Consider the following 12,807-nt stretch of genomic DNA (forward strand, 5'->3'; position numbering starts at 1 on the left):
CGGCCAAATTTTATTTTTATTTAAAATTTTTTCAAAAAACATTATTTTGTAAGATGGATTTTTTTTTTTTGGACTTTTTGTGTTAGCAAAGATAGGCTTCTCTAACACCCAGTCACGATCGTTGGAAATTTGCCTTCTCATTTCTGAACAAATTTGTGAAAATTTTTAAAAAAATTAATATGGTTTTTTTTTGAAGCTAAGTTATTAATATCTGTAGATTTTAAGATAAAAATAAACAAAGTTATATTAAAATAGAATGTATCAATGCAATGGTATGTCGAGTTTAACATTATTTAAAAATTATGTTATTATTTAGAAAAGATGGTGCTAATATAGCACTTTTAATAGGAGGATACACAAGAATTAAGCAATATCATACGTGTAACACCTCAGAGGATTAGTCAAATGAGCAGAGAAGAGAGGTTGATGGAAGCAATAAATGAAATTCAAAACGATACAGGTTTTACTCAAAAGGAGCTCTCTCAAAAGTATGGAGTTTCTGAAAGTGAGCTATCCAAGAAAAAAAATAACCTCTCCTTTAAGCCAAGAGGCAGATATCTCACCGAAGCAGAAGAATTAGAGATGATAAAGATGGTAGAAGAATCAAATACCAAGAATATTCCGATAACGAAAGAGAATATTCTAAATTGGGTTGTCGGAAAGGTATATGACAAGTATGGCTATACAATGAGTCGTCACCCTGGTGGTGACTGGTGGACAAAGCTGAAACAAAAATATCCGATCTTAAAGTTAAGAAAGGTTAAGTTTCAAGATGAAGCCAGATTAAAAGCGGAGAAAGAGGCCGATATTCAATGTTTCATCCAGAGTGTTCATAAGGTGATAGTAGAAAACCAAATTCAACCAAAGAATGTGATAAACTCTGATGAGAAAGGTGTTTTATTCACGAAAATGAATCAAAAGGTATTTAATATTCTATTTATTAGTTTTTTTTCGAAAGATTTAGCTAATTGTTATAAAAATATAGGTTGCCATTATTGACGGTGGAAACAAATTTGAGACAGTCAAACCTAGGTTTCCCAAGCAATCCCAAAGTCAACACTTTACAATGATTGGAACAATAACAGCATCTGGTCATGCTCTACCACCCTATAACGTTCTCCAGATTCCTAAACGAGTAAAATGGGAACATATGCAAAATTCAAATTATGGTGTCATTATTGCTAATGAGTCAGGATATGTAAGTTGGTAACTTTTTATAACTTGACCCAAAGTTGTCTATTGCTATTATTAATATATCAATATTGATGCATTGTATTATTATATATTATAGGTAACGCAAGAGATAAAGAAAGAATATGTCGAATGGCTTCTAGGACAATTTAAGAAAACAGATAAAAAGCTGCTTTTAGTAGACAATCACATATCCAATTATTTCTTTGACGAACAAAAACTTTGTGATGAGAATAATCTTATCATAATGACGTTCCCATCAAACCTGACTCACATTCTCCAGCCTTTGGATTTAGTCCTATTTTCGTCATTCTCTCAACACCTATCGAATTTGCTCAGAGATGGGTTAAAGGACAATCCAAAGTTTAAAGTGAACGATAAACACTACCAAATGTTGGCTTATCATGCTTGGTCATCATCATTCAACTCATCCAATATAAGAATGTCTTGGATTAAGTCTGGTTTGTTCAATTGGATGGCACATGAATACTGCGACCCAATATTTCTTAAAAAGCCGAAAAACTCTATCTCAAAGGAAATCGCTATAGCCGGGAACAAAGAGATTGTTCCGGCAAATGCTCAAGCCATGACCCAAAAAGAACGGGCTATAGTAATGAGAGATAAAAAGCGCAAGGGTGCCATAATAACTTCCCAAGATACACAGTATGTTCAACTTTTTTTTAAATCACCTCATTAACCCTATTAATTGAATCAAATTTTGACAGGGATATTATCAAAATAACCTATGATGTATCTAAAAAGAAAAGAAAGACACTAGACGAAGAACCAACAATTTCTTTGTATCAAGCAAACCTTCAAATCAATAATACCACCAACAACATTTTGAATAATGTACAATCTTCTACATCACAACCTCAAATTGTTTCCCAAAATACCTCAACTACAACTAATACCAATGTAGCACAATCGAATGATAAAACTTTGGTTAAATCTTTCTTTAATTTATTTAAATAAAATCTACAAACAAATAATTTTATATTAATTTAAATATTTAAAATTTCATATAAAATTCTGTTCAAAAATGAATTTTTTTTTGCAAGAAATTAGAAGGCAAATTTCCAACGATCGTGACTGGGTGTAAAATGAATCAAGCACTAGTATGTGTTCTAGTGCTTGATTCATTTCTATGATTTTATTATTATTTAATTATTTGATATCTGTTGTTAAACAAGTTGACCAACTTTTTGGTTTTGTTAATTAAAGCCAACCGGCTCTTCTAAAAAGAGCGGCAACTATGATGGCAAAACCACCCATCAATGACATTATGACGATAAAGAGATTGTATGTATCGTCCTCTGGTGTGTCTGATATCATACCTGGATACTTTACATTCATTCCAAAAATACCGGTAACCAGAATCAATGGAATGAAAATAGTACTGATAGCAGTGAACTTTCTCATATTGATATTTATCATATTCGATGAATCACTGACCTCCTATATATATTACCAAAATTTGTTAATATTCATAAATATATGTGTTTTTTTTCTATATGATCATACCAATGATACTCTTGCCATATACATATTATTAAGATCACCAAGTAATCTTCTACAAAGATTTAGCTTTTGCGTCATTCTAACAACACTATCTTGTACATTTCTAAGATAACCTCGTAGTGTCGATGGTATAAGTTTTTCATCTCTTAATAATACAGATATAATTTCACTAAAAATAAATTAATAAATGTAAGAATTACAGTTAATACAAGTTTTAGAAATGAAACGATGTAAGTAATTATTACCTCTTTTCAAATATACCACTGTGTAAATTGGTTACTCTTCTACCAGCCAGACCAATACGTGCGAATAACTCATTTTGTTTCATACCGCTGAGAATCAAGACTAGTTCATCGAGTGACTCTGTCTCCAACATGATATTATCGACTAGATCTACATAGAGGTCAACGATCGACTCTAAGAATGCATAGATGACCCAAGCTGACGAAGAAAGTGCACCGGTCTCTGAATACTTGATCATTCTAACCACTTGAGAAGTGCATAGCAATGTCTGCGAGTGGAATGTCAGACAGAGGTTTTGAAAAAGAATGATATTTAGAGTTCCACTGATTAGATTGTTTGAACCCTCTGCATAGTGAATCTCATTCACCACAATAAATATATGTTTTGAAAAGAATTCACACTTCTCTCTTGTCTCTAGAGTAGTTTGAATAGCGAGAGAGATCAATAAAAATGAATGTACGACAAATAAATAAACACAAGATAACTTACCTTGTTGAATGATATCTCTTTTGGTAAGAGGATGAATGCCTAGCAATGTACAGATGGTAGATATCTCGATTTCATCCAATGCTTGAAAGTCAATCCAATAGTTTTCTTTGTCGACATCGTTTGCTCTCTCCTTCAAGAAACTGAGTATCTCATTGAAACTATATTGTTTACTCGACTTACTCGATGTAACTACAATATGCTTTCCAGAAGCCAACATTACATCTCTTTCAATGGTCTTTTGTGAACTTAATATATCTTGTAGCTCCATTTCTTCTTATTTTAATTTTGAGCTATGTTGATTGTTCATTAGGTTATTATTACTATTATTATAGCGCTACAGTGTTACAAATACTATTTATTTCATTATCAATTATATGAATATGAGATATCTATGGTAAAAATAATTATAAACAAATAAAAAATTAATAAAACATTTCAAAAAAGAATTTCATACTTTTCAAACTGATTTTAGAACAAAAAAATTTAACAAATTAATAACTGTTGTGATGATTGAATAAAAAAATATTGATTGTCATTGTAATTAATGTAATGTTTATTTATAGTATGTTAAAAAAATTATATAATGGGTTGACAAAACTATGTAAATTTTACAATACATCAATTATGAGATGATTCAAATATCTTATTTACAATTGATACATAATGCTTATTTGATGGACCGAGTATATATTCATCATTAGTACCACCATTCTTTAGATTGTCTAGTAGTTTCTGAAAGACAGTGATACCAATACCAGCAATACAATAGTCTTTCAGTTGTTCGAGATTGACGTTGCTCATCATACTTGGGTTGATTCCAGTCACAGATTTTGATTGGTTAACTGTGGACAGTCCACTGCTTGGTCTTGAATTATTTCCAATACTACTGCCAGAGCCAGATCTTGATCTAGGTCGTGAGCTTAATTCTTCAGATGTATTTAAACTGAGTGTGTTGTTTCCGATGGCGCATCCACCGCTGTTATTGAGCACTGACTTGAAATCTGGACTATTGGTACTGTTGATACAGGAATTGATCAAACCAGAAACAGCATAGTAGTCATTCTCTGCTCGTTCATCGATATCCAATGCATCGAGTGAGGCTGCAATCAACTCCATTCTCTTTGAACTCTCTCTAAACTCCTTGGCAACTTGCTTGCTTTTCGATAGAATTTCGTCTTGATCCCTCTCAAAGCTAGGTAACTGCGGACTACTAACTGATAGCTTCAAATTGTATAGATTATTGTCTCTACTATTGTTTAAACTACTGCAACTACTACTATGACCATTGTCTCGACTACTACTCAAACTTCCAATGACTGTCTCTCGACTGTTATTCAGACTACTTTGACTTGTATAGTTTGAATTTTCAAGTCTTGTACTAATTGCTCTAAGAGTAGGTGAAATGTGATTATTATTATTATTATTATTATTATTATTATTATTATTATTATTATTATTATTATTATTATTATTATTATTATTATTATTATTACTATTACTATTATGATTGTTATTGCTATTACTATTGTTATTATTATTATTACTAATGATATTACTATTTGAGTTATTAAGTAATATTTTGATGGCATCAGATCTATCTGAATCAAATGAAAAATGTCTGAATTTTTCTAGTTTGGAGCTGCTGTTGCCTGTTGTTAAAACTGGTGATGATACTGTAGAGGTGGGTGTTGATGATGATGTTGGTCTTGTTGGAATCGATGATGTGGATGATCTCGTTGGTATTGATGTTTTTGGGCGTAGATCTATGTGATTGGAGTGTTTTGGTTCAAAGTGGCCACCACTAGTATTAAGAAAAGTACTGGTATGAGTAGAGCCACTAGCACTGCCATGTAAATCTAAACTACTATATGAGGTTCGAGAAGATGATGTAGTTGGATCTTGGTCTAATAGTGGAGATCTTATAAACCTTCTATCCCAAGATCTGAATTCTGTTGGTGTTTTTCTTGGCTCATGACCAGGGTCATTGTTTCCTAATGATGCTCTTCTCTCACGAGTTGGAAGTGGAATGTCTGTAATATCATTTTTTAAATTGTGATTGATATCGTTGTGTTTACTGTTATTGTTGTTATTGTTGTTATTGTTATTGTTATTATAATCATTGTTTTTAATATCTTTTATATTGTTACTGCTCTTATTTATATTGTTATTATTTATAATATTTGATTTGGTGGGAGAGTAATCAATTGAACTTGCAGTGCTAGGTCTGGTTGTAGAGCCACTGTCAACCTTTAAAATTCTAATGTTGCTGTTCGACATGTTTAGCTGAATTTTACCTGAATTCGGATGGCTACCCTTTAGACAGTGCCTGGTGAGATCAATGTTGCTATGGAATGGAGGTCTATTTTTAGTGAGTTTGGAGCCATTATACACATTATCATCAGATTCGCCATTCGTTGGGATTTCTTGTTGATCTAGATCAGAGTCATCGGAATCTGTATCAAATTCATCACGATCACAGCTATCACTCGAGTCTGTATCTGAAATATAGTCACCTAAACCAGTGAATGATTCATCGGAACAATCTGATTCTTCATCTTTTGATATATTGTTTTTATAATCAAAATTGACTGAATTATTACTATTATTGTTGTTGTTATTATTATTTTTTAACCGATTATTATTGCTACTATAATTGATAAGATTATTATTATTAATATTATTATTATTATTATTATTATTATTATTATTATTATTATTATTATTATTATTATTATTATATCTAGATAATTGACTTGACAATTGTTTGTTTTTACTCTCCTCGATGGCCAATTGGTTTGCCAATCTATTTCTATCGATTTTAGTTGATTTTGTTGTTGGTTGATTCTGAGGTATTTCCAGTATATTCGTACTTTGACTACTTGGTTTTGATTGGTGATGCTTCAGTAGTTGTATTGGGTTCTTTAAATTTGAAAGGCTTGAGTGTCGTGGAACTAGTGATGGTGATAGTGACGGTGAAATAGTAGGTGATGTTGTTGGTGTAGAGGTAGTTGAGGAAGTTGATGTCGAAACCTGAACAGGTTTTTCCCTAGAAAATGAATGAATGATATGTTAAGTTGTTAGTATAAAGTTATATAAGTTTTCGATTTTTAAACTTTTATAATTACTTTAAGAATTTTGAACTAAGCATATGCTGTCTGACAAACGGTATATTTAAAACCTCGGCAACGGTCGGACGTTTCTCTGGATTCTTTTCTAAAAGTATTGATACGAGATTACGTATGTTCTCTGAATAGATTGGTGATATTGGAATAGGTTCACCACTCAATACCTTCATAATGAGTGATGGCATTTCCTTTGCATCGAAAGCATGCTTCAACATGATCATTTCATATAAACAACAACCTAGTGCCCATATATCTGTTTTAAAATCGTAACTATAATAAAAATACGTAATTATAATAAATTATTAATACAATTAAATTGCTATAAAGATGATGATGGTCTTATAAAAAAAGTAAGTACTTACGGTCTGTTTTCAAATAATTCAGGACTCATGTAAAAAGGTGTACCAACAATAGTCTTTGCCATTTCTTGATGGTTTAAAACTTTAGAGATACCAAAGTCACCGACTTTGATAATGTTTCGCTTTGTAAGAAAGATATTTTGTGTTTTTAGATCTCTGTGTATGACCTTTCGTTTATGCATATAGAGTAATGCCAATGATAGCTGTACAAACCAATCCATAATTTGCTACAAATAATGATTATAATAAAAATATAGATATGAGCATTAAATACATATCGGTCGTCGATCAATATTGATAATAAACATACTTTTTCATCTAGATTACGCTTTTCTTTGAGTAGAGTGAAGAGATCACCACCTTCGCAGTATGCCATGATGATACAGATATATTGATTTTCGTATTCAAAAGATTCGTAGAATTCTACAATGTTTGGATGGCGTAGTTCACTGAGCAACTTGATTTCCATGAGAGTGTCGGCAGTGCGAATGTCATCCTTAACAAATATCTTTTTCATGACATACTGTTTCTTGTCGTTGTTGTTGCGAACTAGAAACACCTCACCATAGGAACCCATACCAATCTGTTTTATTCTTGTGTACTTGTCCATTCTCTCTCGCTTTCTTTGTTGTTGTGTTATAAAAAACAATAGATTATATGATGTATATTTATCTATTGGTGAATATTGACATTGATAGGCACAACTAGATAATTAAAATAATAATAGCTCATACTACTATTATATTAATATTATTATTGTAGAATTGATAAAACTATTTAGTTTTTGTTAAACTATATTGTTCTTCTAAATTAAACAATCTATTCAAAAGAGATAATAAAGAAATCTAAAGGTGTGGTACGAGAGAAATGAGGTTTGATCTACTGTTATGAATTTAATAAATACACTAATAAATAAACTGCTCAATATGTAAGATGTTATTGATGTTGGTGACGTGATTGTTATAAAATGGTCCAATGAATGCAACAATATTTTTGTGAACTGCTAGCTGAGCTAACCTTTGTAATTTAGCAATATATTGAATATGAATAACAATTTCTTTTTTTTTTTTTTTAAAAAAAATAAACAAAAACAAAACAAAAAAAATAATATATATCGTTAATAATATTGTTAATTTGATTGTTTGTATGTTTATTGTTGGTTGATGTTGTTGATTGATTGTTTTGCAAAGTGTGTGTGTGTGTGTTGTGCTATGCTGTGTGTTATTGTATATTTCTATCAGTAGTGTGAGTTTAGATCTATCTTGTTGTTGGAAAGTTTAGGTTGCTGATTATATGAGATTATCCTGTTGGTAATACGAATTACTTGGAATTGATTGGATAATGGTGTTTATATTATTATTGTGTTGGTGTGTTTTTAATTTGGATAACCAAAAAAAGTAAAGAATACCTACAATCCTTTTATTTTATTTTATATTTATGATATAAATCAACTAGTTAATATTATAATATTGAAATGTTAATAGTATTTTTATGTGTGATCATTAAATAAACATTATTTTTATTTATTATTAAATCAAAAAAAAAATTAAATGTGTTTTTTGTTTTTAAAAAAATTTATAATTTTGAGTTATTCATCGATCTAAATGATTCTTGAATCTCTTCGGATGCTCTCTTACCACTTTGTAATGCACCGTTTATAGTTGCCAATTCATATTGAGTTGCTGTTGCTTCACCAGCAAAGAATAGCTTATTATTAATTTTCTAGAAAAAAAAAAAAAAGATTTTTGTATTAATTTAAATTTAAATAGTTCATGTTTAAATATTTTAGCTTACTTTTGATAATATAGCATTTGGACTTTGCTCGATTGGAGAATCAGCTGGAATAACGCATGGGAATGAATATGCACCACGTACAAATGGATCTTTTTGCCAATCATGGATGAAATGACCGATATAAGCATTGGATGCTGGTGTCCAACATTCAGTTGTTCCAAACATTGCATCCAACTGATCCAAGAATGTTCTCACTGCTTTCTTTTCCGGTAAAGATGAAATAGACTTTGCTTGGTCACCAGTGATGAAACCGACTGTTACAAACTCTGGATTGGTTTCCTTTGGTACGGTACGGCAAGGTGCACCATCCATCCAAATCTGAGGTACTGGACTGTCTGCACAGAGAACCAACTCTACCTTTGACGACCAAAACTTTTTGTTGAACTTTAATAGAATCTTCATTCCACCATCCATTTGCATTACTTTGATGGCTTCACGTTTCTCATCTGGTAGCTCTGGGTTGAATTGAATGTCACCATCCTTCAAGATAGAGAGTGGTACTGTAATTAGAACCTTTTTACCGATAAGTTGTTCACCTTCATAAGAGGTGACGTTGCACATATCCTTTAGAGAGTAATCGATGTTTCTGACTCTCCAATTTGTCTTTATTTCCAAATCTTTGGCAAAGTAATCAATCATTACCTTTGATGATTTAACTAATTTGAAATTCTTTGGAATTTGATGTGCTTTGTTATCCTCGATAATCGATTGCTATCACCATAAAATTTAATTATATATTAGTAAGATTTAATCTTTTCTTTTTTAATAAATTAAATATTTACTCTAACACCAATTCTATCTAAATCAGTTCCCCATGTCTTTGAGTATACTGCATCTGCCAAACCGATCACTCTGAATGGTACTTTTTTGTTTGTAAGATGTTGTAAGAGATTAAGATCCTTTGGTGGCATTGGTTTGATTTCAGGAAGATCATTCAACTCACTAAAGAGTTTCATCATATCATCATCGACTTGGTCTTGTGTAAACATCTTTCTTTCTCTTCCTAAATAGAAATGTGTGGTGTTTCTATCGTTCTCTGCAAACAATGTCTCTGAAAACACTTCAAATACCTCCCAGCCATAGTGCTTGCATAGATCGTAGTAGAGAGTATCACCACCGTGAATCATCTCACCACCCAACTCGACTGGCCATTGTGTAAAGCTAGTGTTGACACGAGTACGACCACCCACAAAATGATGTGCCTCCAAAGTTACAACGGTTAATCCCATCTTACGCATCAAGTACGATGCGTAGAGTCCAGATGATCCTGCACCAACAACAATTACATCATATATCTTTTTATCTAACATTCTTAATTATTTAATTAAAAAATAACAAAAAAATAAAAAAGAAGATTGATAAATCCAAAAACAGATATTTAAATTTTCGTTTTTTTTTTTTATTCATTAAATTTGTTATCTTTTTTAGAAAAAGAAAATCTAAAATTACATCTCTGAGTTTCTACCAAAAGTGTAAAAAAAAGAAGTATTTTTGTTAGTTTTAAAGAAAATTTATATCTCTGTAAAAATTGACTTTGTTTTGGATGTTACTTTCGAACCAACAAAATTGTTAACATTTTATCAATAGTAATAATAATATCAATATTTATTTATTTTATAATTGAAAAAAGATGTTTGTTTCTACTTGTTTTTAATATAGAATTAAATTATATAATTATATATGCCTTAGATGTATCTTAATATTAAACTAATAGTAAAATTGGAGTTATAAATTATTTTTTTTAGACAAGCATTATTGAATATGAATACTTTCTCAAATAAAAATAAACAAAAATTATTTAGATAGTTTATTTATAATTATTAATTAATTGTAATCCTCGTTGTTTACATTTTTATTATTACGCTATTGAATAGTTTAATAGGTGAAATTGGTTGGTGTCAAAGGGTGTTCTTCAAAATATCGGATGAAGTTTGAATTGATTGTGGATTGTATATTCTTAATATTTTGATCGGATTCATCTTTCTAATGATCTGTAAGTCTCCTTAACCGATTTCTTATCACTCTGTTGCTTCGATAGGTATGATCACCATTTTTATAGTCAAATTAATATGACAACTCCAATTGAGTTGCTCTAAAAATTAATGAATTAATCATAAAGATTAGATGTTGGTTGATTGGTTGAATGAGTGAATAGGTGTGTTGTGATGGTTTTAATGATTAAAAAAATTTAGAATATAAAATGAATATGGTCATCTACTTCAAATAGTGCAGCACCAAAACTATCTTGAAAATCCAAATCAGCTGTACATTATCAGTCCTATATTATTATTATTATGATCATATTGCTATTTCATGAATAGATTGCTATTATTGTTGTTGTCTTGGTTATTATTTGAAAGGTTGAAACTATGATTAATTAGTTCAAGAAAATAAATGTATACACCAATATAGCTTCTTCATTAATGTTTTCTCTCTTTCACCATGGGTTCATCGATTCTCTTTTGTCTTTAACTATAGTTAGTTATGCTTATAATTAATAATTACAAAACATACCAAACAATTGGAGAGGTGTTCAATGCTTCTTGTTTGAGCTTTGGAAGTAGATAGTAGATGAATTGCATTATTTTCCGAGTTCTACAATGATTTAATCGATTTATCGCCAAACTGTAATCTATGGACCAGAAAAAGATGCTATTTGTGCTAACAACAGATCTAATATGTTCTTCAAGAACCAGTAAGTGCGGTGTCTTATTCAAAGATCTTTTACCTCCAAAGAATAAAAATGTCTAGAATATGATCACCATATTATTGATCTAATATCATTAAATATTAAAAACATTAGTAAATCAAGATAGTTGATATAAGATTATCTTGTTGGTGTGTAAATATGTTAAAGTTTAGATATTTGGTAATCCAAGTTGTATGAATCATGATTAATATTGTATTTTGTCTATGAACAAGTTAAATCGATATTATATCGAATAAAAAACAGTAAAGATAGAGTGTAGATTAAATAAGAATAAAAGTTAACTAACCTTTTAAATTATCTTTACAAGAGTTTGCATGATAATAGAGGTCAATATAAAATATGCTAATTTTTGTTTAATAAAGCTATAGTTTAGTTAAAATGATAAATGATTGTAAGTTGTTATTAACAACAATGAAACTAAACAACAATTAAAATAATAAAATAATACTTTTGATGTTCAGTGTTTATGATCAACAAAAATTTTTTTTTTTTTTTTTTTTTTACTTTCATTTTATAGATATCGTTTGTTGACAGCAATGTCAATATATTAGTTGAGTGGTTGGCTCTGATGAATGAAGATTAGATATTAGATTGACTATACTCTCAAAGATAGATACTTATTTTGGAAGATGTTGTGAAATAGGACAATAGCGGTTATCGACTCTTTGGCTAAATCATGAAAATGATCAACGAGATTAAAGATACTATCAAAGTGAAAGCACTGTAGCAATAGTAATACATTTCAAGTACAACCAATTAATATTATGCTCATCAACATTATCAAGACAGAGGGTTCAGCGATGCCAATGAAAGTACAGTTGGAGACCGGGCCTGCTACACAAAGCCAAGGTGTGTTCTTATTGCTATTGAGGTATGTAAATTTATAATTTTAAACATTTGTAAATCTACTGCAATTATCTAATATACCACAATCATATAGAGAGTCAAGTTAGTTTATAATTAGATTTTATTTCAACAGGCATTGGAAAATGATTTTGATCAAGTACAACTTGTTGTTCTAAGTCAATGCAGCCACTACCATCTGACAAGAAGATATGGTCACTATCGAGCAAGAGTGATCGAATGTTTCAAATCTTCTACATTTGGATTACAATTATCGACATCAACAATCTTTAAATTGCACAGATAGATTAACAGTAAGAGAAACATTAATTTATTAATTAATAGAATGTTACTAAACATTTATTGATTATAATTTAGGAAATTATGGTGCATATCAACAACAGCAACATCAACAAGTTGAATATGAACAGCAACAGCAACAGCAACAGCAACAGCAACATCAACATCAACATCAACATCAACATCAACATCAAAAACAAAAACAACATCAACATCAACATCAACATCAACA

At 30.3% G+C, this 12,807-nt stretch overlaps 3 protein-coding genes across 3 annotated transcripts; 1 reads left to right on the forward strand and 2 right to left on the reverse strand.

The window, feature by feature from the left end:
* Nucleotides 1-269: 269 nt before the first annotated feature.
* PPL_11138 (uncharacterized protein) lies at nt 270-2,166 on the forward strand (the record flags this gene model as incomplete). Its single annotated transcript, XM_020581896.1, has 5 exons — nt 270-272; nt 349-921; nt 986-1,198; nt 1,292-1,854; nt 1,917-2,166. 5 exons carry the CDS (start codon nt 270-272, stop codon nt 2,164-2,166), a joined length of 1,602 nt encoding a protein of 533 aa, XP_020427766.1.
* Nucleotides 2,167-2,409: 243 nt separating this feature from the next.
* nek4 (putative protein serine/threonine kinase) lies at nt 2,410-10,032 on the reverse strand (the record flags this gene model as incomplete). The annotated part of the gene is made up of 13 exons (XM_020581897.1): nt 2,410-2,649; nt 2,716-2,881; nt 2,958-3,201; nt 3,445-3,717; nt 3,797-3,833; nt 4,096-6,490; nt 6,570-6,839; nt 6,932-7,155; nt 7,239-7,632; nt 7,847-7,985; nt 8,566-8,650; nt 8,723-9,433; nt 9,505-10,032. The coding sequence occupies 13 exons, from the start codon at nt 10,030-10,032 to the stop codon at nt 2,410-2,412; spliced, it is 5,706 nt and encodes a 1,901-aa protein (XP_020427767.1).
* Nucleotides 10,033-10,786: 754 nt separating this feature from the next.
* PPL_11140 (uncharacterized protein) lies at nt 10,787-11,304 on the reverse strand (the record flags this gene model as incomplete). The annotated part of the gene is made up of 3 exons (XM_020581898.1): nt 10,787-10,814; nt 10,941-11,000; nt 11,237-11,304. 3 exons carry the CDS (start codon nt 11,302-11,304, stop codon nt 10,787-10,789), a joined length of 156 nt encoding a protein of 51 aa, XP_020427768.1.
* Nucleotides 11,305-12,807: the final 1,503 nt, after the last annotated feature.

This window comes from Heterostelium album (genome assembly GCF_000004825.1).
Source record: "Heterostelium album PN500 unplaced genomic scaffold PPL_contig20, whole genome shotgun sequence".
NCBI classification, from domain to species: domain Eukaryota; phylum Evosea; class Eumycetozoa; order Acytosteliales; family Acytosteliaceae; genus Heterostelium; species Heterostelium album.